Source organism: Acanthaster planci, linkage group LG06 (assembly GCF_054643075.1).
Source record: "Acanthaster planci isolate LZ-2023a linkage group LG06, COTS_SCS, whole genome shotgun sequence".
Classification (NCBI taxonomy): Eukaryota; Metazoa; Echinodermata; class Asteroidea; order Valvatida; family Acanthasteridae; genus Acanthaster; species Acanthaster planci.
The window spans coordinates 9,042,170-9,070,147 of NC_141782.1; the positions used below are offsets into that span (position 1 = coordinate 9,042,170).

Here is a 27,978-nt window from a genome sequence, read left to right on the forward strand (position 1 = left end):
CGCAGCTGGGCGCGCGTTTATTTTTAGCGCGGAACCTCAAAGTCTGGCTCTTTGACCACATCGCATCGAGTGTATGGCATTTCAAGTAGTATCACGGGCACTGCATGGCAGATGCCATATCATTTTTTTCTCATATGTTTACAAAATAGTACAGGTCTCAAATTTGTACAGTGAACAACGCAGGACATGAATGCGATTCGTGAAGTTTTCACAGAAACCTGATGCGCATTGTTTAAAGGTCGGGCTTTCGTCTTTGTCTCGTAGGCATCGATTTTGAAGTGGACAAGGAAACGTTTGCCGGTCTTGGTAGGCCCCCTTGGCCTTCTTTCCGTACCTTAAACATGTACAATGTAAGTCAGTCTCCTGCCATGCCTGTTGGGCTGAGCTGAGGCAGTCATATCTGATCATTTAATTTGTGATTCATTTATTTATTTATTTTTATTTATTATCCGTTTCCGACAACAAGAAAATTGCCACTTACAGGAAAGGTACAAAAACTAAAAATTGAAATACAGGACAATAAATGTATATGTGTACATTTAAAAATTCAGGGAATATAGCCAAAGGAGAAGATTCACATGAAACACCGATAAAAGATATATTATTTAAATTACATGTATCAACAATATATGCGACATATGTGACGGGGTAGTTAAATATTAAATGCAGTTCATCTGTTATTTGTTAACGTTAGCCCTAGGTGTAGGGGGCCTAGGCCTATAGGCCTATATATCATATGGTCTCCAGGCAGTTCCCCAAAACATTATACATGTCATATGCTCAATTTGTTTAGTTCCAGTCATGCTGATCTAACCTAATAAATACTAGTTTTTTTGTCCCACCCATGTTTGGAGGAGTTCTCCTCCAGGTCTGGCGTTATGCGAATAATATGCCTACTTTAAAAATACAGTGTTACTAGACCTACAGTAGGCCTAGTAGTAGTAATTCCAGCATCCAGAGCACTAACCATGCTAACATTTTACAAACCTTAACAAAGGCCTGTATACAGTAAGTCCTGTGTGGCCAAACATTTCTAATTTCCCTTGGGAAAGTATCCATATGGACACCACTGATATTTCCTACATTGTTCTGTTACTAGTGTTTGCCATCTGAAAATTGCTGAAAGTAGGATAAAAGTCCTAAAAAGTCAAATTTTGCTGTAAAGATAATGAGGAATTACCTCAAGGGGGAGGGTGTCAAGCGGTGTCTGTATGTATGTATTCATCCCATCTCTTGTCACAAACAGACAAAGGTTTCTTTCCAATTTTTTCTCGCTCATGTATGGTCTACATCGGTATCGGTAAACTTGTTGATATTTAGGAAATTCAAAAAAGTGGTCTTGGAAGCCGGATGGAGAACTCAATTCGTAACCCCAATTGAGACAAAGACTCGTGGATTTGCTTCCTTTTTACTGTGACCAGATGGCTGGATACAGAGGTAGCAAGGGGAGTTTGGAGAGAGATCGCAAAGCTGTAGAGGAGTTGATCCTAGACTATGCTTGCAAGAACTACATGGATGATGTCATCTCAGGTATGGTCTAGTTGAAGGTTGTTTTGAGATATATATGCAATCATATGTATGAAGCCAAACCACAGTGGTTGTGTGTGTATTGCGCATGCCCAATGGGTATTAGACCCACGTTGCAGCAGTTCATCGGTATATCAACAGTAAAAACACCGTCAACCTGTGTGAATTGCGGTAGTCAAGCGGTTACAGCATAATGTTTTGTGATGCATGGGGTGTGGGTTCGAATCCCGGGTCGAAATTGTGGGCAGGGAGGGTTTTTTTAAAGGAAAATAAAGCCTGAATGTTATAGGAGCCTAATTTCACACGTGAAGTTTTTATGGTTGGTTGAGAATCTACATGTAGATGTCATACATTGTGCATGGTTGTGAACCGTGGTTTGGCTTCATACGTGTGATTGCGTATGTAGCTCGTTGTTTTTTGAGGGTCGGTTTGAACTTTTAAAGGCAACTTAGTCAAGCCCTTTTTGGCATTGCTTAAACTTGATGGAATGGTTTGTGTAGTGCTAGTAATCTTTCATCTGTGCAGCTCGGGTTCGATTCCCAACTCGTTCAACATGTGGATTGGGTTTTCAGTTCCTTCTGGACTCTGCACGTTTTACCCAGAATTTTCTGGAGTTTTCCCTGACCTCTTAACCTATTTGCTTTGCATTATCTTCTTTCTATAGGTTTCTTCAGGGCTATGAGCTACAGTGCCTGGGACACTTTTGAGAAACCCATGGTTTCATTTATAGTGCAGAACCCCATTTCTTTAGGGCGTACAATGTATTAAAAATTATGTTGAAATCAGAGGACTTAGCCCTGGAAGGAATGCTTGTCCTGACAAACTTGACAGTTGACACTCATAAAATATTTATTGTTGATAGCTGATTTATGGCTGGTCATTTTGTGTGCTTGATTTGTAGCCATAGTTGACCATCGAGGGCAATCAGCCTTCCAGGTGCTCAGCGTCCCTCACCATCGCCTTGTTGCGGGGACCGTCTTTTCCATTGTCCAGCGTGAAGACATAGTGGACTTCGACACCGCCTTGCATCTCCTGGACATGATCAATGAGGCCGTCCCTGATCTTGTGACTGTCAAGCAGTACGTCAAACTGACCACTGGTCTTAAGACCAAGGTAACTGTGATTGCATTCACTCGTGGACTGTGAAAGTGGTTTCGTATTTTCGAGGCAGCCTGAAGACGAAGCTTGTAGACTTATGCTGCATTTTTTTCTTCTTGTCATGGCTACCACTCAGACTTCACTTATACCGTTGATGTATGGTTCTAGTCATCATCAGTTTTGTGGGCAGCATTTTTAATTTAATGGATTAAAGATTCACAGATTCTGGATGATACCACTTTGGAAAAAAAAAATGAGAAAATTTCAATTATTTCTTTTCTTTTACACAGGAATTTGAATGTTTGGGAAAAATCACACAACTTTCCCCTTGATGCTGTATTTTAAGTGAATTTAAAAAACAATCAAGATAGTATGCATTGAACAATATCTATCTACATGGCTGGTTGCACCCGGTAATTTATTTTTTTGTCATCTGACCTATGTTGATTTAGTTTAATGTTAAAAAAAGTACCTTTATGTTTTTTAACACCTTGATTTGCTGATTTCATTCATAACCTAGGTGCTGCTGAACAAACTGTCCCAGAAGAAGTTTGACTATGCCGATGTTTGTGCCCTTCTCAACAAGTACTTTCCCAAAGCTGAACTGAAGACATCTGGAGTGGTAAGGAACAGAAGGAAATTTCCCTTCCTGTGCTGAAGTCTTGTCTGATCTTAGAACTTCACAAGGTTGTTTCCAGTGTTGTATTTGAGTCCATCACAAGTCCAGTCACAAGTCCCTTCACAAGGCCAGTCTTAAGTAACAGGGTGAACAATCACAAAAGAATGCTTTTGTCACATCTCATTTGAATAGCTTGTGAATTGGCTCAAGACGGAATGACTTGTGATGGACTTGTGACAGACTTACGGGGACTTGTGACGGACTCAAATACAACACTGGTTGTTTCATAACTGGACTGGATTCCATTACCTGCCATGTTAGGCAGAATTCATAGTTGTAAACTTTAGTTCCCACAGTATTAAGCCAAATAAAGGGTTAGCATCCAGGTTTTTCAAAAAAGAGAAAAGATTAAGCCATTTGTTTTCAAGGTAGCAGCCATCGTTCTTTAACGTCTTGCTGCCGGGGTTGCCGGAACCGTATTCTTTATACGCGTGGCCGGGGTCTCTGAAATCAGACAAAGGGAACTGGGCGTTGTAACAAAAGACTGTACTCGTAACAAAAGACCAGGCTGCTGGGCATTACCAACATTTTTTTACTTTCAGTAGCGGACATAATCCAGCCTTGTTTTGAAACAGTATACCACGGTTTTTGGGGATTTAGCGTGAGCGGATTACCATAGGGGACAAAAGCACTCCACCACCGCAGCGATGAGCCACACAGTACTGCTGCACGTTAATCTGGCCCCAATTGAAAAGAGGTCAGCAGCACACTGTGCCAGGTTTGTGAACAAAAGAAAATTACATAACACCGCACAGTCTGGGCTCTTTTTACAAGGCAGCAGTCCTGGCTGAAATACTCCAGCATCAATAGATGTTGTCTGTCAGATAAGAGTAGCAACCAGACAGTCCTTCGTGTGGGTGTGTCCAGTAAATAAAGATATGAATTTTTAAAGAGTTTTGAAAACAGAAGAAAACGAAAATCATCCTGTCCCAGCATCATCAACATTCATAAATGCCCCCCGAGTGAAGTCGTTAAAATTTCCAAAATCAGCAGTGTTTCTAATGTTCAAAGACACAAAATGAAAGAGACGTGTTGGACAAGAAAACTGGACACATTTACAATGGTTTCACAAGAACTCAAAAACCCAGCGGTTTCCATAGATGCTTGGGCAGTTTTACAAACTGTAGTCTGGTAGGTGGATGTAGACATAAGAAGACGCGTTTGAGAGATAACAAGGTCAAGTGCCTGATGTGGAAAAGTGACTGACAGATTCTAAAGATAGAAGTTCCAACTTAGCATTTTTACGATGGATTTATTGACATATTGCTTTGTTTCACCTCAACTTTCCCGGGGTAACAAATTTGAGTAATTCAGGCAGCCTCCAAAAAGAAGCGGGTTGGCAAGTTAAATTTTTTTCCTTTAAAATGGTATAATATTGGGACTTCTTTGCCCTTTACAGACTTTCTTTTAAATTCATCAACGTATTAATGGAAAACAAAAGCAGAATTTTTATTAATGGGAACCAGCTGTTGTTTGAAGATTTTTCATTATTTGTCTGAAGAGTAAACAGGAGTACCAAATGAACACTTACCAGCTGCGCCATCGTCACCTGATTATGAGGTTGATGCTGAGTGCATCAGAGAGAGAAGCATACTTTTGCAGTGAGATGGACGTAGAGCTCAGCTCAATGTCTATGACAGCTATTCAGCAGTTGCTGCGATTTTATGTTGATAAACTCAACCAGAGACTGAGCGTTCCTGTGATAGAGCAGGTAGTTACAATTTTGATTAACCAAACAGCAAACTTTTTGTTTTTCGTGGGCTAATAATTCAGTTATATACTGGCCTGATAGTTTTCACAGTATCTACATGTAATAAGTTCCTTTCAACCAAATAGACCCTTTTTGTTTTCAACCCCCACTCTTTTCATTTTGGACAGACTTTTAAATGTGGTCCATGTTTGAGACTTGGCATGGGAAGGATTTGGCTGTTCCTGTGCTTTCGGGAAAAGAAGCCTATTTGTTACATATATAGGGCTTTCAAAACTAGACTGCAAAAATATAACCAAATAATTTACTTATTAATCAATTAATCATGTGATCAATTAATACTTGCAGCCCCAAGTGGCAATTAAAAAAACATTTGTTACATGTTGAGTGGAAATTGTTGATCGCATTGAGTAGTTCAATGATCCATGTCCTCTCTGTCGTCTTTGGGTTCTTAGATTGTCTCTGAAGGTCCTCACTCTCAGATCTCCCGGGATGTTGCCGATTCCCGGTCCAACTGCATGGAAAAGCTGCTGTCGGTGAGCTTCCGAGGACCTCCGTCTGAAGCAGAGCTGTTGGCCATCCTCAGGGAATCCTGGGAAGAGGAAGGAACGGCAGAGAGTGAGAACAAGACGGAGACAGAAGACAGTAAGATAACCTTTGATAAAAAGTCACGTTCTAGGCAGTGGGTGAAGAATTTAAAGAATAGCTCCTGAGAATTTCATAATTATATGTCTGATGATGTTGTTCTGATTGTTAATCATCTATAGACTCATGACTACACTGTAGTTAGATTGGGCAAAGCAGCCTCTATTCAAGGAAACAAGAATTCCAGATCTTTCCTGGTTGCCTTGTTCAGTAAAAATCTACCAGTTAGAAAGTTCTTAAATGTGACTGTACCCTTAAACTAACCTTGACCTCCCGTATCCTTCAAAATCCACCTGAAGGTTGGTTATTATGAGATTGAGGAAGTTGGATACCTTTGGTTTCCTACCATTAGAGGAAATTTTTTGAGGATTGAAGATTGTTCGCATAAAAAGTGTTCTTGGCATTTAAACACAGCTCTCAAATTTCACCGCAGCCATGGCAGTCGGTGCCCTTACAATTGGCCGTGGTGCGCTGAAAATTTCCACTTTGTCCATTGCCAATGATTGCCAGGTGCCCCATTCTTCCTGGCAGTGGTGCCCTGAAAAAATACCCTATAGTTCCTGTTTCAAATACTGTAAGTTTCTGACTTCATATTCACGTGTTGCAGTCTACCAGTGCACGATCGTATGCCCGGCCAGGGCAGCTGAGCTGACAGACCCGGCATGCTTTTTTGCAGTGTGTGAAGGGGTTTGCTATTTTGTACAACACTGACCATTTCTTGGATATTTTCCATTATGACTCATGATGGACTTGACGTCTAAGTTTTGAAGTTTAGTTTGACACTTTTGAGTGGCTGTAGATGATTAATCATTTCCAATGTAACAAATTCTGATTGGGAATTAAATAAACTGCTCATATTGTAGGCATGGAAGATGATGATGATGATGATGATGATGAGTTAGTGAGTGCTACAGATATATTTGACCTTCCTGTGCTATCCAGTGAAACATCAGACAGCCAGACTGGACTGTTGGATTCTCCAAAACCTTCCTCCATTCCCCAAAACCCAAGGGCCAATGCTGCACTCGCGGATCCTTCCAACGGTAGTTCCAGCAATGAACCAGTCCAATTTACCACAGAGCCTCATAAGAATGAGACTGCTAAGCCCTCCGCGCATCTTCTTGGAGTCCACCGTTCATCTTCCCTCTTCCAGTCTTCAGACCCTATTTGGGATGCCGCGTACCAAGTTTGCAGTGAAATTAGGAGAGATGAACCATCAGGAACATATTTAGACGCTGCTGTCTTAGAACCAGCTCACCCTCCAAGGCTTGAAGTTGTGGACCAACAACAGGCGAGGTTGGGTCTTGCAACTCCGGTTACGACTGAAATAATCGAGATCCTTCCAAAGACACCCATAATGCTGAAAACGGATCCCGGATCAGATGTCTTGGAACCGAATTGCATGCGATCAACAGACTCAATTGTCTTGAGTAATCCGCTTTCTTTTTCTGTTGAAGCATCTCCTCAGCAAAGCCGTCCAGCTGTCAGGCCAGTCCAGAAGCAGTTATCTAAGCCCCTGAGCTCTTCTGTCTCACTGCCGGTCAGCAAAAGCCGAATTTACCTAAGTAAGAATGGGCTTCCAAGCCGGTCTCGGCTGAAACGGGTCCAGTACATGGCTGCCGACAGCTGGTCTTGCATCGGCCTCACCGAGGGTCAATCACCCAGCAATCACACAATCGCTGATTCCATCAAAAAATACAAAGCTCAGGTGAACAGAAATGGAATACGTGGGCTTAGCAGCCAAGAAGTCAGCGAATCGCAGGCCAGCCGAAGCAGTGATGGCTCACAGAGCTCCAGTGAAAAGTCCAGCACCAGCGTGTCATTGTTTGCTGGGTTGCAGGGGTTCAACCACACCCTCAAACGCCCGCGATCCTGCTCACCAATGACAACCTTCATACAGGATGATATACTAGACCTGACTTTGTCCCATCCATTTCAAGACACCATAATTTCTGAAATTGATGTGTTTCCAATCACAGTACTGAAAAATGGAACACATTACAGAGACAATGGAACAACAAGCACCAAGTGAGTTTTTAATATTTTTGAAAGGAAAAAATCTCAGTGTTAACCCTAACTTCCTGTTGTTTTAAATGTTAGTGAACCAGCCACATCCAATATCAATTTTGTTTATCAGTGCCACCTTCTTGTCTCTTGTAATGTCAGTACACAGTGCATGCATCTTAGCCTTCCCACATCCTTTCAAATCCATCTTGAGGTTTGGCAGGATTTGAAAGATTGAGGAAGATAGAGCCTGCCACTGTTAATATACATGAGGAGGCCTGTTCCTTTCCGTATTTCCTCTTCCCTACCCCCCCGGTGTGTCAGACCCTCCCATTTGCAGGTAATTCCCCACTTCCAGTTTCACTGAGTATTAACATGGTGTATTTGTAGCAACAGTGAGCTGTCTGGGACCATGGACACTCTGGCATCCACTGAGGCTGTGGGTGGTGCTGCAGCATCGCAGCATGCTGAGCAGGATAACACTGTCAGCAGTAGCAATGACAATACCCTGAGCCTGGACTGCGGCAGCGGTGATCAGTCAGAGACAGCAGAGGTCAGAGTTGAGGTCAGGGATGAGGAAGAAGCGTTGGAGACAGAAGAGGGGTCACATAGTGACAGTGGGGACAGTGAGTGCATGGTAAGTGTGATTGAATAGTTGGTTTGACAAATGTTGGAACTTATTACCATTTCAACTGAAGTTTAGATATCTGGGTTTTTGTCCAGTATCTCTTGGAGTTAACCAAATTATGAGTTTCAGATTTCTCCAAAGTCTCTTCAACTCTGACCTTACTTCTTGGCTTGGACCAGCATGTTTTCGTTTAGCATGTATGCTGTCCAAATCTAAACTTAATCTGGATGTAAAATGTCTTCACAGGAACCTGAAACCGGGACAGGTGATCTGTCAACAAGCTCTTGCCCTCGAGCAGGAGATCAATCCCCAAAGATTCCATGTCCAAAGATGGCCATTGTTAAGCTGAAAAGATTGAGTCAAGACAGCAAAGTCCGAAGATACTGTGAGTCAGCACAGTGGTATTTGATGACGGTTTTGTAATACCTGTAACAACCCTGGTTTTGATTTTAATTGAAATTATGTACAGCTCTCTGCCTAATCTAACAAAAAGACCTGAAACAAAATCAACAAAACAGAAGATGAAAAGGAATTAATTAGGCAGGGGACTGAAAGCCTAATCCTTATGTTGGCCTTGATAGGGATTTGAACCCTTGTCATAGAGTTTGAAGGTGAGGAAAGTATGGCGCTGTTATGATTGTCAAAGAAATGCCAGTACCGTACCCTTCATGTTCACCATTTTTGCATTTCATTTTAAAGATCTTCCATTTATCTAGTGGATGTTCTTGAGAACTGAACCAAAACTGACGGCTGTGTCGGTAATAGCTGTTATGTGACAATTGAGTACTTTTTCCAAGAATATAATGTAAATACCTTTAATATTTATCAATAAACAGTGATGCCTGTTGACCTTTAATGGTACTCCTTTTAAAACTCAAAGTTCCAACCTCAATTAAACAAATATGAATATACAGACTTTTGTTAGGGAGTGGTAGATTTGGGGATGTATGTAAATCGTTCAAACTCTGAATTTCCAGAAGCCATCATATTTTTGACACACTCTTTGCTTTCTGTATTCCATTAGCTTAGATACGTATAATATACACATATTATGTGTGCTACCGTTTACTTAAAGACTGGTTAAAAAATATTTAATCCTTAAGAAAAAACCTGAGAGACCATTTGGATGGAACTGCCAAACTGCAAAATACAGGGAAAAGCAAACCAAAGTACTCATTTATTTGGAGGACAAACATTTCAAATACAGACACATTGTTAAGTTTTCTTTTTTGGGGGGTCATTTGATTACTAACAGTGGAAAGTTCTTCATTGAGCGAAGCAAGCATGTCAGTGGATGAAAAGAGCCAGTCATCAGACAGTGAGGACTCATTGGTACCAGACTCCGAGGATGAGGATTCCACATCCACATCGGAGAGTAGCAGTCTGCCATGCATTGAGGTAATAAGGCTACCAGCCCCTTGCATGAAGAGACGAGTGTGGTGCTTTGACTTGGCATGGTGGCAATACTAGTGCATGTTGTCAGGGTGCTAGATGCTCTCTTTGTATTCTGTCGTTCTCTGTCTCAGCCTTGTTAATTTTGACACTTGGTATTTCTGTGCGTTGGTAGGATGACTAATCTTGCATAACATTCGTAATAAGTTACACTTTTCTGTAGTTACTGACTCAAAACAGTTTGTTTGATCTAGATTTCTTCAACTGATCAGGCTCATAAACCATTCACTAGACCATCTCAGCTTGCCCTGTAGTATGCATCTCAACACTGTCACATTTATATCTGGAGCCAACTACTAATTCACACAGTACAGCAAATATTTCTACCCTCACAAGCACAAAACTTCTTTTCCCCTCTTTGAAGGGAAGCAACTCTTGCCAAAAAGAATCCACCACAGCCTCAAGGGATGGACTTGATTCACTCATGCAGTTAGACATGCCACCTTCCCCTTCCCTAATTGCTACATCCGAACATATCATTTTGAATGTCAATCGGGTGTGCCTTTGTTTCTCACCCCTAGTTGCGTCCAGATTCTGAGTGCCAACTCGTCCGACGCATCCCGACACTGGAGCAGTATCTACCGAGATTGCCGTCTTCAACGGGGACGGCTGACAAAGGCAAGGATGACAGAATGAAAGAATGCACCGTGCGACTACGAAAACTAGAGGTCAGTGTGAAAATTGATGTTTCCAAGTGAGAGTGCCCTCTTTTGTTGGGACTGTTATGCCTGTAGTATTGGAGGAGAAGGCCTGTGGGCAATAGTCCTTCAATTGACTTTTTCTTCTCCTGGCATCTACTGCAGGCACTGTTTTGTTCTTGTCTTAATTGAGGAGTAGTATTGCTTGTGATTGTTCTTGATACTAAATAAATAATAATAATAAAACGTGGCAGGCAAGAATTGGGCATTCTTTTTACTTATTAGGCCAGCATCTTTTCATTTATTGAATTACGAACATGGCATGAAATTTTGCAGGAGCAGAGGCTGGGGAAAAAAATAGAACTATCGGTCAGTTTTCTTAGTGCTTTTGGGTGTATTAAGAAAATAAAATAAATTTTGTTTCAGCTGATTGAAAACACTGCATCAGGAAAAAATACAACGCCTTTTCTTTTGCAAAACACTAAAAATCCTGGTTCTGGAAAAAAAAATCTTTTTTTTTCTAAAATTTTATTATTTGGAGTCAGTAGGTTCAAAATCCAATTAATAAAAACATTTTGGCCTTGAAGGAAGTACAGATTGGAATCAAAGCATTGCTGGTGTGTTAACAGTGCAATATTTACAATGTACATTTGGTAAAAATTGTTTTTTCTTTTTGAGTTTGAAATCATGTCATTGAGGCTCTAGCTCAGCATAACAGATATTTTTTCAGTTCTTCTTTCCATGTTTTTCTGGTTTTTGTCATTTTCATGCAATCAGCCAGTTGAAATAGACGCTCTGACCCAAGGGAAATGCAACATCAGGCCATGAGGTGAATCAGTTGTTGATGGGAAATAGCCAGAAGACTGTTTGGTAGGTGTATTAACAACAGACGGTGCAGTTTAAAGTTTTGAAGGTTTATCATCCAAGTCATGCTGAAAGTCAGCCAGTGTTTTGTGTAATTTTACAACCAGGCTTAGAGGCCATTACTGTGGTGGCATAACGCTCATTGACAGCTCGTGGAAGTGAGCTTTCCATGAGCTGTGTGAGTCAATGAGGAATGTGTGTGTGTGAGTGCGGTGCAACTGCAGTTGTAGCATCTAATCAGATTAGTCAATTAAAAGGAGAAGTATTGTGTGAGACTGACTTTCTAGACGGAAGCAACACTGGAAATGCAGTACTTGGGATTGTATGACACTGCCTTGTGAACAAAGCCAGTTTTTATGAGTTGATTTCCATTAAGATCCAATATCATTAATTTTTAGTAGATTTTACTTGCATAGTCATGCGTTGTGCCAAACCGGAAGCATTTCTACTGACTACTTCAGAGGTCCTGCTATTGTTTACCGCATACCCCTTTCCTATCATTTCTTTTTTAAAGCATTGCTATTTTAGCAATCCCTGCTGTTTAGCCCTTCCTTGCTCTTGACGGGGTACCGTCCTCTCCCTACCCATGGCAATATGCAGGCAGTACTGTTTATTTCAAGTTGTTTTACCTTTCAGTAAACCGAGAGAAAACGGCAAACATGTCTGTGTGCCTGAGCATGATATTATCAGGCTGTGATTTGTGCCTTTTTAGCTTCTTTGAAGGTCTGATATAAGTTCAAGACATTTTCATCCAAATGAAATCATATGCTCACAGAGAAAATATGTGATTTCAGAACCACTAAGAAACACTGACATGAAATTGTAAACACAGCAAGCATGTTAATGTTGCAAGTTCAAGTTACATGAAGTTATGTCTGTCAGCGTTTGCCCGCCATTCCTGTTTCATTCAGACTCGTCATGTGCCTCGATTTACAGTATGCAGTTGAATGTCAACTGGTGCAACTGAGTGGTTACAACAGGGAAGCTGCTTGGTAATTATGTTTTTAGCCGTCTGACGATAAGACCGATTGAAGAGGCAGTAAATGAAGACATTGAAGGCACTGTTGCATATCGAGAGCCAGAAGCTTATGTACTGGAGCCAGGTTGGAATCTCTGCTCCGTTGTGTAACTATCAACCATTCTCATGAGCAGAACCGGCGTAAAACAGCTGGTGAAAGTCAAGGTGACAACTGGAAATGTTTTCAGAGCTTTATTGTTGCAGTAATTGTTGACATTACCGGGTCGATGATTGTTTATCTGTCGGCGTTGATGCTGTCCGCTGATTTTGATAATGCGGTAGTAAAGAGTACACATGAGGAACACTGGTACAATGAGCAACAACAGGAGAGCTAAGGTATTCCTTATAGCCGATGTAAAAGCAAAGGGCCAGGGCAGGTAAATATCTACATGGGGTATCGAGAAGGAGTGATGCAACAATGCCCAATGTTGAGAAGGCCGTTGATGTTACGGTAATCAGGATGATAACACGATGCCGAGTACACCACAAGGGAAAGTGGTACTGTCGAGTGACAGCAATGCACCGCTCAATATTTAAAAACAAGTGACCTTGTCGACATGCACAAAATGGTTAATAACAGGCCTGAGACAATCTGGCATAGGAGATCGGTCATGCACTGGGCCATTGGTCCAGTGCTGAGGAACTGGGGAAGAAGGCCATCTTTATGAACCCAAGCAAGAGGTTGTAGACAGTGAGTGATGACATCAGGATCTTGGTGCTGTCTGCAATGTCTGGCACTTGATGGGTGACCACTGTGGAGAGAATGTTTCCGGTAATGATCAGTAGTCTGCTACAAGCAATGAAGCAGGTGCAGAGAGCTGTGAAGACTGTTGATAGATTAGAAGATTAGAGAGTTGAAGACTCGCTAGGCAGGGCTGTAGAAATGTTCACGATGAACCCTAGAATTGTCGCATTTAGTAATAAAGTCACAAACATTGTTCCACAACCAATCAATCAACCAGTAGGTTTTTTTTTAGAGTATTCGCAAACTAAACTTGGATAATGCTGTTGCTCTTGAAATAATTCAGTTTATATTATTTCTTTGAAAGGCCATCCACTCTATCGTTGATGATGCTATGCTATTCCTGTCCGAGTTTCATGTTGCAGAGGAACCAGTCCCTTTCGCCTGCACAATTCCTCCAGTCAGTGACACAAGTTTGCAACTTGGAAGTGGCTTGATCATGGTCACTCAGTTGCAAATGCTACGTTGATAAAAATCTATGACAGGAGTGCTGCATGAGTGATTGGCCTGCAGTCATTCACAGGAAGTTGTATCCCTGCTAACTAATAGTGTCAACAGAGCATGTGTTTCTACGTGACAGTAATTGAGGCAATAAATCAAAGTCCTGGAGATAGAGTCAGTCTAATTTTACCTCATTATGTGTACATCACCAGTAAACAAAGGCGGCAGTACTGGAGAGCTAAAGAAAGGTCTATTTTACAGAAGCTTTTTAATAGAGTCGAGCAAGGCAGTGGCTAAAGAGAGTAATACAAGTACATGTACTTTCAAGCTAAATTCCTGGAAGACAGCTACATGTAGAAGATATCCCGTCTTCAAAGTTGCTCATTTAGGTTTGACAGTTTTGCTTGTTTGCCCGCGGCTTTCCAATATCCCTTCTGTGGATAGAGTTGTTGGCTCATAACATGAATGATAGACATTCTAGGAAAAGTCTCTTCAAATAATAACTTGAGACTGGCGGAGCATCTTCCGAACTGGTAGAGCTGTGTACACAGTTGCGACATGAGTGTCACCATTGTTGGAAACAAACTGGCAGATGTACATGCCAGTGCACATGGACAATTAGTACATGTACATTATACGATGGCTTCACGCTCTAATATACATGTACACATAGTGAACAGCCATTTCGTTTCCAAAATTTGAAGCAGTGCAGCTTTCTCTATATACAGCTTTGGGTGCATCTCTTCTTTCCGTATTTTAGTGATGATTATTTGGAAGTATTCTCTCTGCTCAGGCAGTGTTCAGTGAAGCTTTACTTTTGCATAAGAACAGGGATGTAAATAAACTTCTTTGATGTAAATGTGCTGCTCACGTGGTTGTCAGTGAAGACTATTCCAAGGATATACCATTATTGCAGTGGCACCATGTGCACATGTTGTGTCCGTTCAACTTTAGGGACCGTCATTTTGGCAAGTTGAAAATGCCCTTCTTGTGAAAGAATAATTTAGTATGTATGTGAGGCCTTCAAGTGAGCATGGTGCCACCACAATACGCAAGGCATTCAAGCGGGCATGGTGCCACCACAGTACGGAATGCCTTCAAGCGGGCATGGTGCCACCACAGTACGGAATGCCTTCAAGTGAGCATGGTGGCACCACAGTACACAAGGCCTTCAAGTGAGCATGGTGCCACCACAGTACGCAAGGCCTTCAGGTGAGCATGGTGCCACCACAGAATGCAAGGCCTTCAAGCGAGCATGGTGCCACCACAGTATGCAAAGCCTTCAAGTGAGCATGGTGCCACCACAGTATGCATAGCCTTCAAGCGAGCATGGTGCCACCACAGTACGCAAGGCCTTCAAGCGAGCATGGTGCCACCACAGTATGCAAAGCCTTCAAGCGAGCATGGTGCCACCACAGTATGCAAAGCCTTCAAGCGAGCATGGTGCCACCACAGTACGCAAGGCCTTCAAGCGAGCATGGTGCCACCACAGTACGCAAGGCCTTCAAGTGAGCATGGTGCCACCACAGTACGCAAGGCCTTCAAGTGAGCATAGTATGCAAGGCCTTCAAGCGAGCATGGTGCCACCACAGTACGCAAGGCCTTCAAGTGTGCATGGTGCCACCACAGTATGCAAAACCTTTAAGCGAGCATGGTGCCACCACAGTACGCAAGGCCTTCAAGTGAGCATGGTGCCACCACAGTACGCAAGGCTTTCAAGCGAGCATGGTACCACTTGTCCCTTGATTTTTTTACAACTAGTGAATGTGAAGGCACAGTTTTGTTTTATCTCAAATTAGTGTTGTGCATACTCTCTGCTAGATGTGCTTGAGCAAGTGAATGTCACATACTTGATTTGTCACCCAAGGACGATCATTTGTTTATGCATGAAGCCATTGTGGTTGGATGTAACAATGCGTGGCTATACAAGGCAGTACTAGGCAATGCTAAACAATTGTCACAACATTTAATACTATAGAGTTTGTTTTGAGCTTTAATACAGACTGATCAGGTGATAGTGACAGTTTTCAACAGTCTGAGGATATTGGGGAGGTCATTTCCTCTCTGATCATGTGTTTATTGACAGTGTTCAAAATGCATGGAATGTTCAGCATATTAAAACCAGGGTTTTATTTTGAATTTGAAAAATTACTGGCGTTAGCAAGTGACTGTGGTAAAAGTGAAAATTTACCAAAATTGGATCACGTTTGTACTGCATGAAGGATATTGTGTTGTATAATGTGCTTAGTGTTTTCCATCTCATGTCAATTACGGTTGTCTTTTTGACAACCGTAATTGTGCTCAACACATGTACAGTATATGTAAGCATACCCACCAATCTAATCTATGAAGTTTTACTCTGTGATCTTGTAAGTACTGGAAATAGCCCTTACAGTTGACAGATACATGTACATGTATATTTAAAGGTTATACAGAGTGAAATATATCAGAGCTGGAACTAAAAAGTCTTCACTAATTGCTGAATGGCCACTTGGCTCTTACTGTATAAAAACATGTAACAGTATGCATTGTTTGATGTTGACATAAAGGGTGGTTTTTTTATTATCAAGATATGGTAATCCTCACTTGTCAATTTACAAGTGTAATTTTAAATCATGGAGCATATTAAAAGATTAGTTACAAAAATAAGTAAATTAACAAGAATAGAATGGAAAGACTAGCTTTGTACGTAAAATGGTACGGTACATGTGGCAATGAATTGCTGGAGAGTAATGAGGGAAACGTTTTACATAGAAAATGTTTACACGCAGGCCCCGGAGTATTTATAAAAACTTACAAATTCCACATATTTGTGATTCTTTCTGATCCAAAATATTTATTCTTAGAATGCATTTTTTTGCACAGTTTCTGATGTATGCGTAATTAATTTAAAACAGTTTTTATGCAAACCTGTGTTATGTCTTGAAGCTCAGCAAAGTTGGAAAATAAATAGCGCACAGCAACACTTGCACATACAGCTGTCCTTTGACTTCCATGATCTATGTGATAAAACTGTACAATTTATTGTGGTAAAGACAAAAATACTGTTATTAACATTAACCTGCTTCCTTGAATGCTGTCCTTGTGGGTAGAAATGAAGGGGAACAATGTAGACCCAACAATGAAAGTGCGGACACACAACACAGAAATGTATACAATGATTACTTTGTATAAATTTCAATGTATTAAGAGTGTCGGAAATATAAATCAAGTTATCAGACTTCTTGTTGGGTGTACGCTGAAATGAATACATTTGTCACCCAAGGGCCCCTTTTTACACCTCTTTCATCTCAATTCTAGAGGGTACACTCACAAAAACCATTCTTTTGTCTGATTTCCACGACATACAATGTAAAGTAAAACCTAGAAAAATAGTCTTCAGCACTCTGCACCCAAGGTATGAAGCATATAAAATGTACAGTAGAAATTTATTTCTAGCTGCTGTTAGGCCACAGCAGGCTGAATGTTCAAACGAAAAGATCACATGGATCAATTAAAAAGGGCTGAATTTTTTTCAAGTCAAAAGAGAGTCCCGTGCAGCAGCTCACTTTTAGTTGACTTTAGTTGTGAATTATAACAATGTTGAGTTTCATAAATTTAAATATCTCCCATACAGCTGCCTCAGTCAATGTATCTTAGTACTGAATTTCTTTCAAATTCCTGCCAATCGGAATTGTATAAAAGTTAATTCTTCACAGGTCATCATGCCAAGTAACAGCAAAATTCATTAGACACTGATGTCATTATGTAAAAAGTAAAATATGGTGTGATACATATAAGACTATCACAATACAAGATCTCGGTGTAATACTGAAGGAGATAATTTCAACAAATGTCCACAATTAACACATGATCATCCAATCATCACGGTACCAGCTGCTAAATGGGTGGCCCTATAACTAAGACCACTGCACTAGTAAGTACAGGGTCGTGGGTTCAAATCCAACCACTGATGTTTGGAGACATCTTCCCAGAAAGCACTAGGCATATAATGCTGAACAGTACAGGTATACACATCCCCATTAGGTAAATAAGCCTTTTGCGAGTTACATTTGATTAAAATCTGGTCACTGAGTTCTTTAAATTCCTGTGAACATTACAATTTGAATCCTCCGTACTTAAGACGCCGTTGCTATACTTTGTGATTTGGAGGTTAGCTTTTGCTTTACATGAGAGACACCTTGCACCAATACACTGTTTTCAATGGATAAGACGGGCACACATGAACCAGGCCATTCCAGACATGGTGGTCGCTATGTCAAAGCTTGCCCCCAGTCACGAGGTACAGCAACAGTGTCTTTAGTCTGGGGAATTCAAATTGCTATGTTTATGTGCAATCTGATAACTCCGTGTACCAGATTTTATTCATATTTACCTCGCAAAAGGCTTATGAGCAATGGAAGAGGAAAGCCTCTGGCACAGTTCACTTTGATAGTGTGTGATTTGACTCTGCACTGACTGCCCAGCGATTAACTTTCACCCTGAGAAAAATTTCATTTTTTGAGGGGGGGGATTTTTCTCAAAAATCCAATCTGTTTGAGCAATTAGCAAAATAACACACTTGAACAAGCCACGTCAAGCATGGGTATAGTTCTTGAGACAATGTATTTAAGAAGTGGCAATTGTGATTAGTGCAATTGCACTTGTGCATGTCAGGTGGGGTGGAGAAAGGCTACCCCCCCATAAAAGAGACAGAAAACACAGATGGACAGGATGAAACTTCTCACTTTGAATGAAACACCTCAGAATTGACACCTTCCACCACTAATAATTAATCAGTTTGCTGCTAACAAAGAGGAGCGCCCCTCCCCCAGAAAGCTTTGCCCCCTTTTAGGTGACGGCCCCAACTGCTCTGCACTCATCCTGGCACCTGCTACTAGGCTTGATGTGGATGACCATGGGCATCTCAATATGGCCTCTTGTTGATGAAATTGTAGATGAGAAGGCCGGTGGCCAGAGGTTGATCCCTTGGTGCCCAGAAACCTGCATTCTGGTCATACAAAATTTCACCAAAAAAAAAAAAAATGAAGTACCCAAAATCCACATGAAAAAATATACCAACCATTAGAGAAGTGTTGTTATCTCAGACTATTTTCACACTTCCAGAGTTTTTTGTAGAACTTTTTCAAACATCAAATCTTGGTGCCTGGCTCATGGAACAATAACAATTGGGCAAAATGACTACGACTTCTACAAATTAAATTTCAAATATAGCCTGTTAAAAAACAGAGACAACACACAAGCTCACTCTTACAGAGTGTTTTCCATGAAGTTCTTTATTGAGGCCTCCCGCCTACTGGAAAACTGAACACATTTAAGAAAAATTATGTGTACCAACCGTTTCACTGACTTGATTTACTTACATGGCGAGTGCCAAAGAATAAATACAGTGGGCTGCAACGGTATTTCAAAAAAGCAACGTCATTTGAGAACAAACAGCATGTGTGCAGGTCAGCAAATGGCCATACTGGCAAAGGTTATGTGTTGCTGGCATCTCTGTGGTGTCTTGGAGGCTGTTTTTGTTATTTTAATTTAGTTACAATGAGTGCACAAAAGGTTTACTTTAGCCTATCCCAGTGATACAAAGCTCTTGCCCCCTGACGTGTTAATGCATAACCTCTATAGGGCAGTCTTTGTGCATGCGTATTGCCGTTCGTGAATGACCTCGGACACAATTCATTATGAGCATGTACATTTGGAATACCCAACTGGCTCAGTCAACATGGCAATACACTTACTTTGATGGTGAGGAAGGCAATGTTGTCATACTCTTTGACAAAGCCTGCTACCTGGTCTTGATCGTCAGCGTTCTTGTACAGCCAAGGTCGCCACTGAACCTCGGCCTCCCTTCTTAGATTGGTCACAAACCACTCATTGCCCAGGAAGTTATGAGTGGCATCCTGGTCTCCGCTGTAGACTAACAGGCGGTACTTCTGTACGTTAAAAAATCCCCCAAACAGGCTGGTATCAATTTGGAAAAGGGACTTCATGGATGAACAACGAACAGGCCGGAGGCTGCGAGATACTCAGAGAAGCCAAAGGACACATTACTGGTTCAAGAGTTAGGTGGGCACAATAGTTACTTTCCTTACTTCCAACTTTGTGACCTAGGTTAGAATCCCAACCAGGCCGACATGGATTAGGTCTTCATACCTTAATATTTGTCTAGGTTCTATCCTCCCTGCTGCAGAGGTGAACATTTCTTTGTCATATCTCTACAGGGTTTCTCCAGCCTTCTTAGCTACAGTGCTAGTATCCTGGGCACTTTTTTAGACTGACAGACAGAAATGCATAATGGTCACAATGACTGGATATTTTTCAGCAAATCTTGGCAATCAAAATGTTACATCTTTGGGTGCAAAGCAACTGACGTGTAAGATCTGATGCTCCGTCTACACACACCAAACTCTGCCAAAGAAAACTCTTACTTACAAATGTGTTCAGGAGGTCTGTGTATACGCTGGACATGTCAGGATACTGTCGAGTGTACAGTTGATCAACGGTGGCACTGAACAGGCACAAGAAACAAAGTGTCATGACTCGAATGAAGCAAATGTTAAGATCAAGAAGCTGTTTCCACACAAGCAGAAAGGTGACAACTGTCTTAATGTCATAAAACCAAGGCTACGTTTCAATGATCTTACCACAGCCAACGTTAACATGCAAATCTAAAGGAAATGGCTGAATCACTTGGCCTGGGGCTTCCATGGGTGTGTGCGTTGTTTCTAGCCATAGCCAAGCAATTTGGACATGGCTTGCAGCTAACAGAACCCCATTGTGTTCCACAAACTGTGAGTGGTAAACTCAGCAACATGCACTCCAACTTCACAGCGGGATGTGGCTAAAGATAATAATGCACAGATACAACTTTCTCTGCACGCTCAAATGTGAGCCCATTTCAGGCTGTGTTCTAGTCAGCACTGCTTTCTGTACTTACTTGCACACTTCCCACGTGGGGAAATCGTCTCCTATATGCAGGGCTGAACGGACATCACGATCATTGAGATACTTGGTCACGGCAGTAGTGTTGATGCAGGTCAGGTCTGCTTTGAGCTTCCATGACGGAATCCCTTTAATGTGCTACCCAGAGACAAGAAAAAAAGCCTGTATTAACTGTACAGGCATATTCTACGCACTGCCAAGTCTGTGGTCTGCATAGACACGTTGATGCCTGGGAAATCTGTGATCAAGTTTCCTTACAAAATCCCTTTAATTCTCTATTAAATACTCTGTGAGTCCGCATAGACACCTTGAGATGAGGCTATACAGCATGGCGAAACGATCAAACCATGGCAGTAAAACAGAAAACAATTTGCGTTTTAAGTGAATTAAATGAAACCTAGTGAGCTTGGTGCACCATAGCTGAATAGGCCCTTGGAAGTTTTTGACGAAGAGCAAAGGTTTCACTCACAAACATTTAAGGCATTTTAAGGCCCAGATCTAACGTTAATTTTCCGAATTTTGTCACACCACTGCCAAATAAAAATGGCGGTTTGATGGCCAACATTAACATATTATGATCAATGGCTGTTGTGTGCCCTACCTACTCTATGACTGCTCTGTACATGCATTAAATGTAATCTGATCTTGTACACAAGGAGTGACAAATGATTTGTCCGTAAATTGATTGTAATAAGTTTCTGACAGTCATGCTGGTGACAAATCGAGGGGATGCCACAGCTGTCTAGTAGATTTTTACAAAATTTTCACAGTAAAAAATTATCACCCCAAAAACGTTAGAAACATTGCAGAGTATTTCCAAACACGGTACTTTTTTCTTCCTTTTTTGGGGGGGGGTAAGGTTGGGCAAACGGTTTGCATGCACATAGTTTAAAACTCGCTCTCCTTTTTTATGCTATAAGGTATGAAACTGAATTTTATTTCTGAAGCGGAATTTGGGATTTTACAAAATGGAAAATTTGCCCATTTTGAAACAGAAAATCAGTTGCTCTAGTGATGCTTAAACAGATTCACAAGTTCATTTTCCAACTGTTTTTTCATATGGAGTAATTTTTTGGGGGAAGGGGTGGTTAACAACTGGGCATAAGTTGCTTCTCCAATGACAAGGTTGAGCACTTCAGATCAATGAAAATCTTTATAGAAACTTCATACACATGCTACCTTAATACCTTTTGCTGCTTCTGAATGAGATTACTTTTGGCAAATATATGCTGCATCCCCGGTGGATAATGGTAGAATCCATCCCGACCAGCCATTCCTGAGGACACAGGTACTCCGCCAGCACAGTCACCATTGACTTTGTAGGGATTAATACCGATGTTAAGCACATCATGCACTGTTTCGTTTACCTGTGCGCAATAAATGACAATTCTCTCAAATTTTTGAGACAAATTGGGTCTCTGCAAGCCACTTACGGCAGCCAGTTTGATAAAGATTTCTTGTCATTTCTTTTTTATTCGGAGAGGGGTGTTCCTACTACCTCCAATACAGACTGATTTGTCAGATTTTCATCATTCTTTACAATTCGTAATGATAATCCACAGCATCAAAAGGTGTATTTTGAAAAATTCTCCGTTTTCAATTTCCATAGATATCACTGACACTTTTGTAAGTCACCACCAGTTTTATTTTAAATGCTTTCAACAAAGTCAACTTACGGCACTTTCACACTGCTTATTGGTGTTGTTGTGGAAGTTACATTTCCCCTGTGGACAACAGGACATGCTAAGCACAGACCAGAGCCTGTCAATACGAAACAAGCATGTTATCGCCCAGCTTGTATTCGAATTCCTATTAACAACTTATTTCTTCAATTTTAAAAGCAGTCAATAACTGGGAAAACACTCCTGACTACCTTTCAGAAAATGAAATTTAAGTTGGCAAATATTAATCATTAGTGAAAACTTTGAAAATATGACAGCTCAAAATGCCTCATTTCTGACACATCCAAGATGACTGTGGCCCAACAGAGGTGGGTGGTAGATACATTCAGAAATATTTTTCAGCTTGATTTGAAAAATGCCACCATATGCTGTCACAAAAACACTCATTTATAGGACGAGACTAGGGAGAATGTTATCGCATGTGCAAGTGTAAGTCTCACATGAAAAAAAAAATGAAGTGTTCTACTTACTTGTCCCCAATAATGCCATGGTGATAAGCAAAATAAATAAGCGAGTTGTCTTGCAATACTAGACTAGTATGAGGATTACCAATGGCAATGCCCTGCAACAAGGAAAAAAAGAGCATGTAAAACCTGTGTTCAAAACTGTTATCAGACTGACCAAAGACTGACCAAAGAGTTTAGAAATAGGAGATACTCTTGAAATTGTATGTTCATTTTTTTGGTATTTATCTTTGGTAATATCAATGATTTAACCATTCTACGACAAAGAAACTCATGGTTTTTACCCTTTGCTAAAGGGGCTCAGTATTTTTGGACTTGGCTTTTGAGGCTGTAGACTTGGAGCTGAGATATTCCAGTCTGATTGTGTCTGGTATTTACCCCGAACTGCAGTGGTAGTTTCTGAGAGACACTGTCCAGTTTGGCTAGTAGAAGGGGTGCATAGACCCCGCTGTACCCATCCCCAGCTATGTAGATGACATTGAGTGTGCTGTTGGGGTACTTGGTGAAGAAGGACAGAAGAGCCTGGAAGTGATCCTCTGTCACCTTTGAATGATTACAAGCAAAATGAACAATCAAAACAATGGAAGGACATAGCTGAGTCAGACTTGTTGCTCAACTCAGTGATTGAGACTTTTATACTTGGATGCTCCATTTCGATGATGAACTCTGTATTTCAAAAGTAAAGAATTTCAATCGTACCCAGCCAAGGTTGACAAATTAAGCTCGTGGAGTTTTAATGGAAATTGGCCCTCTTTGTAAGAGTGAGGATTTCTTGGCACACAAGCAATTGACCATCTGCAACAAACATTTTGGAACACAATCACGTTTAGCTGTTTTTTCTCTTCTTTTAAACAGTCTTCATAAGAGCAAACTTTACTCAAGTCTCTGTCTAAATAATGAGAAAAAAATTCTTCAGCAACTTGAGTGAAAGAAATCAAGGACACAAAATGAATGTGTCTTGACTGGACTTGAATTCATTAGAATCAAATGATTTGTAACCAATAATTTCACAAGTCATAAAACTTACTTCTGTATCATTTGAGGCGTATGAGCTGTCAAGAGAATATGAGAAACCAGTCCCAACTGGAGCATCGATGTACAATAAATTGGCATTCTGTCGGAATCAAAAACCAAACTTCAAGTTCAAAATTAAAACAAATTTAAAGTTCTTAGAAGTACTAGCGTGGCTGATCTACAAATACATGTATGGTCTATAGAAGGAAGATGTACATTCTAATACATACTTTTCTACATCTTGTGCTTAAAATGTAAATTTTTCATACAAACCAAATCAAAATCAGGACCAACTTATAAATTGACTTCTGAAGTTATTTTGTTGTCATGTGCTTGCCCAAGTTTAAAGGCTCTTGCGATAAATTCCAGAAAAAAACTTAAAAGTCCTTCAAGGTAATCACAGCCTAAGATAACAATGACAACATAAAGAGAAGAATCTCTTGAGCTGTTACGAAAGTTGTCTGTAAAATGTCTGGTGACTCTCTCCCCCCCCCCCCGATAATCTAAGCTACAAGAGATTCTTCGTTCAAAGCATCCTAGCAGCCTTGTTATCCTCACCAGATTCCAACTGTTCGGGTTGTACTCCAGACTGGCACCGTCCGGCTGGACCCTGAACGGACCGTTGCTAGTGAGGGCACTGTAGATGGTGCTACAGCCTGGTCCACTGCTCAGCCAGATGATGAGTGGATCTGTCACCGAATGCTCGGACTCAATGTACCTGGAGGACAAAAAGGCACAAGGATACCAACTACAGTTGAACATTTTACCATCATTTTTCAGTCATGAGTATCTGTAAGTTTCGGGAGAAGCGACTGACATAATGTATCTTGCTGGAGAACAAGCCCACAAAACCTGCAAACCTTGGAAAGAGTCCAACACATTGATACTTGTATTTCTAAGCAACAACGCAGAATACGGAGCTGCTCAAAAGACTTCTAGACTTGTGTGTGAACAAATGAAGTCACTTGCTGGTGGCTGTGCGAAGCCCATGGGGATTTACAAAGGCACAAAATTTTCAAGTATTCTCTCTCAAGCTTGGAAAGTCTTGATTCATGTTTTTTCCAGCACACTGAAATTGCAATGGCTGATCAATACTAGGTTACACAGGGTGGAAAAGTGCCATCAGAAGATTGCAGTTTTTCTCTCACTGCAGCACATATGTACACCATACCCACCAATAATGCAGCTTCTTCGTGCCTGTGCCATCCAGATAGCCTGAAAACATGTCAAAGCTTGGCTGCTTCAGCAATCCAGGCATGGCCTTGATGATATCTGGATTAGAGGCAGCACTAGCCTGGTACAGACTGATGGATGCCAGGCTGAGCAAAGCGATGAAAGTGGTAATCCATTCCATGCTGGGGCACTTGCTTAAAGTCTGCAAAATCAATGGAAAAATATCCACCTTGTTCCATTACATTATTGGACAAAAATGTTATTTATTGAACCATGTATGTAGCTGAGCCTACATTATCCATACGGTAATAGAAAAACTTGCGCATTCAGACAGCTCAACCCACCTGCTCATTGACACAACTGGACTTTTCTGGCACCTAAAATGTTTGTACAATCAACTAACGAGACAAGTCATCCTTTCTGATAAGTTCACAAATCAACTTCCAGGCTGTTTTCTAAGCAGATGTGCATATACGGTAGACAAAGGCGGTCAAGCAGTCAAAATAACGAAACAAATTTTGGGCTGAGCATACATTGTACGGTTGGAATAGCAAGGGTATATTTGGCATGGGAATCGGATTGAGCAGGAGTTGCTCCATTGGCCCAGCGGGGCGACTGGACTGAGAGGGGGTCTGTTCGGTGCGGCGATTAGGCTGGACAAGGGTTGCTTGGTAGGCTGGGGGCAACTAAACTGGGCAGGGTTTATTTGATACATGTAGGAAGACCAGCTGAGAGGAGCTTGCTTGGGGGAGGGGGTGTTGGCTGGGCTCAGTGGGCGGGACAGGGTCTTACTTGTAGTTTGTGGTATGTGATGGAAATTTACAGAGCCAAACTTAGTCTCATGGTTGGTGGGGTTCTTCAGTCTAGGCTGGGTGGGCTTGCTTGATAACATGGGCTTACTGCTTACAGTATCCAAGAAATATGCGGAGTCTCTGTTAGCATAAAATCATGTGCTCAGCAGTGCTGTGAAATAAGTCTTTTGCAAGTTAAATTTGAACAAAACCATTTTCATTGCACATAAATATAACCATTTAAATTCCCCAGACTAAAGACACTATTGCTATACCTCGTGGGTCAGGGCAAGCTTTTGCATAGCGAGCACCATCTCTGGATGGACTGGTTCCTTTGTGCCCATCTTATCCATTGAAAACAGAGTATAAATGCAAGGTGTCTTTTATGCAACTAAGCAAAAGTTTGCCCCAAATCACAAGGTACATACATGTATGGCAACAGTGTCTTTAGTATAGAGAATTCAGTTGAGTAAGAGTTCCATACACGGACATCACTAATTTTCACTTGTAGTTTATTACTAGCCATCAGAAAGTGATAAAATCCCCTAAAAAGTCAATTTTGGTAGTGAAAATGTTGAAGCATTTACTTAGAAAACACAACTTTCCAGACCTAGACTCTAAGGTTTGTGCACAGTGTGACAAGGGATATCCGTAGGCCTAAGCCTCGGAGAATGCAACTTGTGCATGACTTCCGGCCAGTGTGGTGAAAACAAGAAGGTGAATGCACTTTTGCCATACAAAGCAAATGTAAAATGCATTTGGTTTCACCTCGCACTGACCCAAGGTCATGCAAAGTCCATCCACGAATATGGAACTCTTTCCTCAAATTTATTCTAATCATGGAGGAATTTTCCACCTAAATTTTATTCAAATGAAACTCGCAAAAGGCATTGGGCCCTGCTGATGACAAACCGTCTTAACCGTTAACGTTCATTCTACAATGGACATATTATTATTATTATTATTTATTCATGCCGTTTCTTCCTTCATCACATACAAGATGGGCATAGGAGAGGCAAAAGCAATAGCAATCACTGAGGCAAAAGACATACAACTCCGCATCAATTTGTGTACAGAGTAAATAAATATAAATAAAACTATTAATATATTAAAGTATTTGAAACCAAAAGCTAGAGCTTATGAAATTGAATAAATTGAATGAATAAGCAAAAAATGATAAAGACACAATAAATAAGGAGACAATAAATACAAAATAATACATGTGTAAAAGAACAGTAGGTACATGTAAGTGTACAATAAATGTACTGAAAGTCTCAAGGATAATTGGCAAACAGGAGGCTGAAACAGTACTTAAAATGAGAAGAAGACCTGCTGCTGCTCATCAGGGTATGTGTAAAGTAAATAAATATGCATATATACAATAAAATATTAGAACATATGAATATTTCAATATAAAAGAAATAAAAAGAAATGAAATCAATGGAAATGAATAAAAGTGGAATGGAATAAAAATATAAGAATTGAGCATGCTGAGTGAATTAAGTAAATAAACAGTTGGCAATAAAGATACAATAAATACAAAAACATACATGCATGAGAGACGAGGTACACATGTACATAGGCCAACACTGTATACGACAAATTGATAACATGTAAATAACTGTAAATTAATTACTAGTTTTACTTAAAAAGAACATGTACATAGTACATATGCAACATAAATATGGAGTTGGGATTTATGAAAAGAAAAGACTGTTTCTAAGACCCAGATATGTCAGACGGGATAGTAGAAAAGTTTAAAAAGGCTGTGATACGTATGTGTTCAGGGCGAGTTGACCAGAGACGAGGGAAAGCATGGAAACAAGATAAATGCAGGGATTGGGTCCTAGCTACATGAGCTATATATATTATGATGGTGACAGGTAGGAAAAGATGTCCACACACATTTTCAGTGAGCAGCCACACTTAACCCTACCTACACCGTACGTATGTGCACACGGTACGCAGACATTGGGCCTAGAAAGGACTAAGCCTACTGTGCAGTATATTGTGGAGAAAGGAAAACAGAAAGTTGTATGGCCATTGCATGAACATGGTAAAGATAATTGGTCACGTTTTCGCGAAAGCTTAAGATTACCTTGGCCGACATACTTACAGAATATATATCAAAACCCTCAAAGTAAATTGCTCTGAGCACCTTTGAAACAGTCATGTGATAAATGCACCGATACGGCCCCGGTGCACTGTACAGTGCGCGTGCTGCCGGACCAGCAGGTACAGTACATGTAGGTCTCGCTTTCGAGTTAGCCGCGTCATGCAAAGCTGGCTTGGCTGCGACCGGCTAGGCTAGTAATAGCATTATGTGTATGGGATATGCACGAAGCCTCCAGCTAACTGACGACAAGTTCCAGCCGTGTGTCATTTGTACGTGCGCCCTCTCGGGACAAAATATGACAAATAGTTTGCCGTAGCCAAACAAAATAATGATTTTTAAAAATCCTTACCAA

The 27,978-nt window shown here is 40.9% G+C and overlaps 2 protein-coding genes and 1 pseudogene across 6 annotated transcripts; 1 reads left to right on the plus strand and 2 right to left on the minus strand.

Moving 5' to 3' along the window:
• Positions 1-109: 109 nt before the first annotated feature.
• LOC110975640 (uncharacterized) lies at positions 110-16,415 on the plus strand. Of its 5 annotated transcripts, none has more exons than XM_022228271.2 (13): positions 115-350; positions 1,422-1,530; positions 2,429-2,640; positions 3,146-3,247; positions 4,806-5,015; positions 5,468-5,657; positions 6,521-7,685; positions 8,052-8,298; positions 8,536-8,674; positions 9,545-9,687; positions 10,263-10,409; positions 11,157-11,249; positions 12,180-16,415. In XM_022228271.2, exons 1-12 carry the CDS (start codon positions 342-344, stop codon positions 11,205-11,207), a joined length of 2,724 nt encoding a protein of 907 aa, XP_022083963.2. In that variant the 5' UTR covers positions 115-341; the 3' UTR covers positions 11,208-11,249; positions 12,180-16,415. The 5 variants fall into 5 exon arrangements, 4 of the variants coding, with proteins under 4 accessions (XP_022083963.2, XP_022083964.2, XP_022083962.2 ...); XM_022228272.2 differs by having other exon boundaries at positions 13,311-16,415; XM_022228270.2 differs by having other exon boundaries at positions 116-350; positions 11,157-16,415.
• LOC147798796 (trace amine-associated receptor 13c-like) lies at positions 12,160-13,095 on the minus strand (annotated as a pseudogene).
• Positions 15,973-27,786, minus strand: LOC110975642 (lysosomal protective protein-like). Its single transcript, XM_022228274.2, has 12 exons — positions 27,627-27,786; positions 24,722-24,921; positions 24,105-24,264; positions 23,560-23,646; positions 22,911-23,075; positions 22,539-22,630; positions 22,063-22,147; positions 21,574-21,753; positions 20,382-20,524; positions 19,877-19,952; positions 19,183-19,377; positions 15,973-18,434 (listed from the first exon to the last, which is right to left on the minus strand). Exons 1-12 carry the CDS (start codon positions 27,681-27,683, stop codon positions 18,351-18,353), a joined length of 1,524 nt encoding a protein of 507 aa, XP_022083966.1. The 5' UTR covers positions 27,684-27,786; the 3' UTR covers positions 15,973-18,350.
• Between the last annotated feature and the right edge of the window lie 192 nt (positions 27,787-27,978).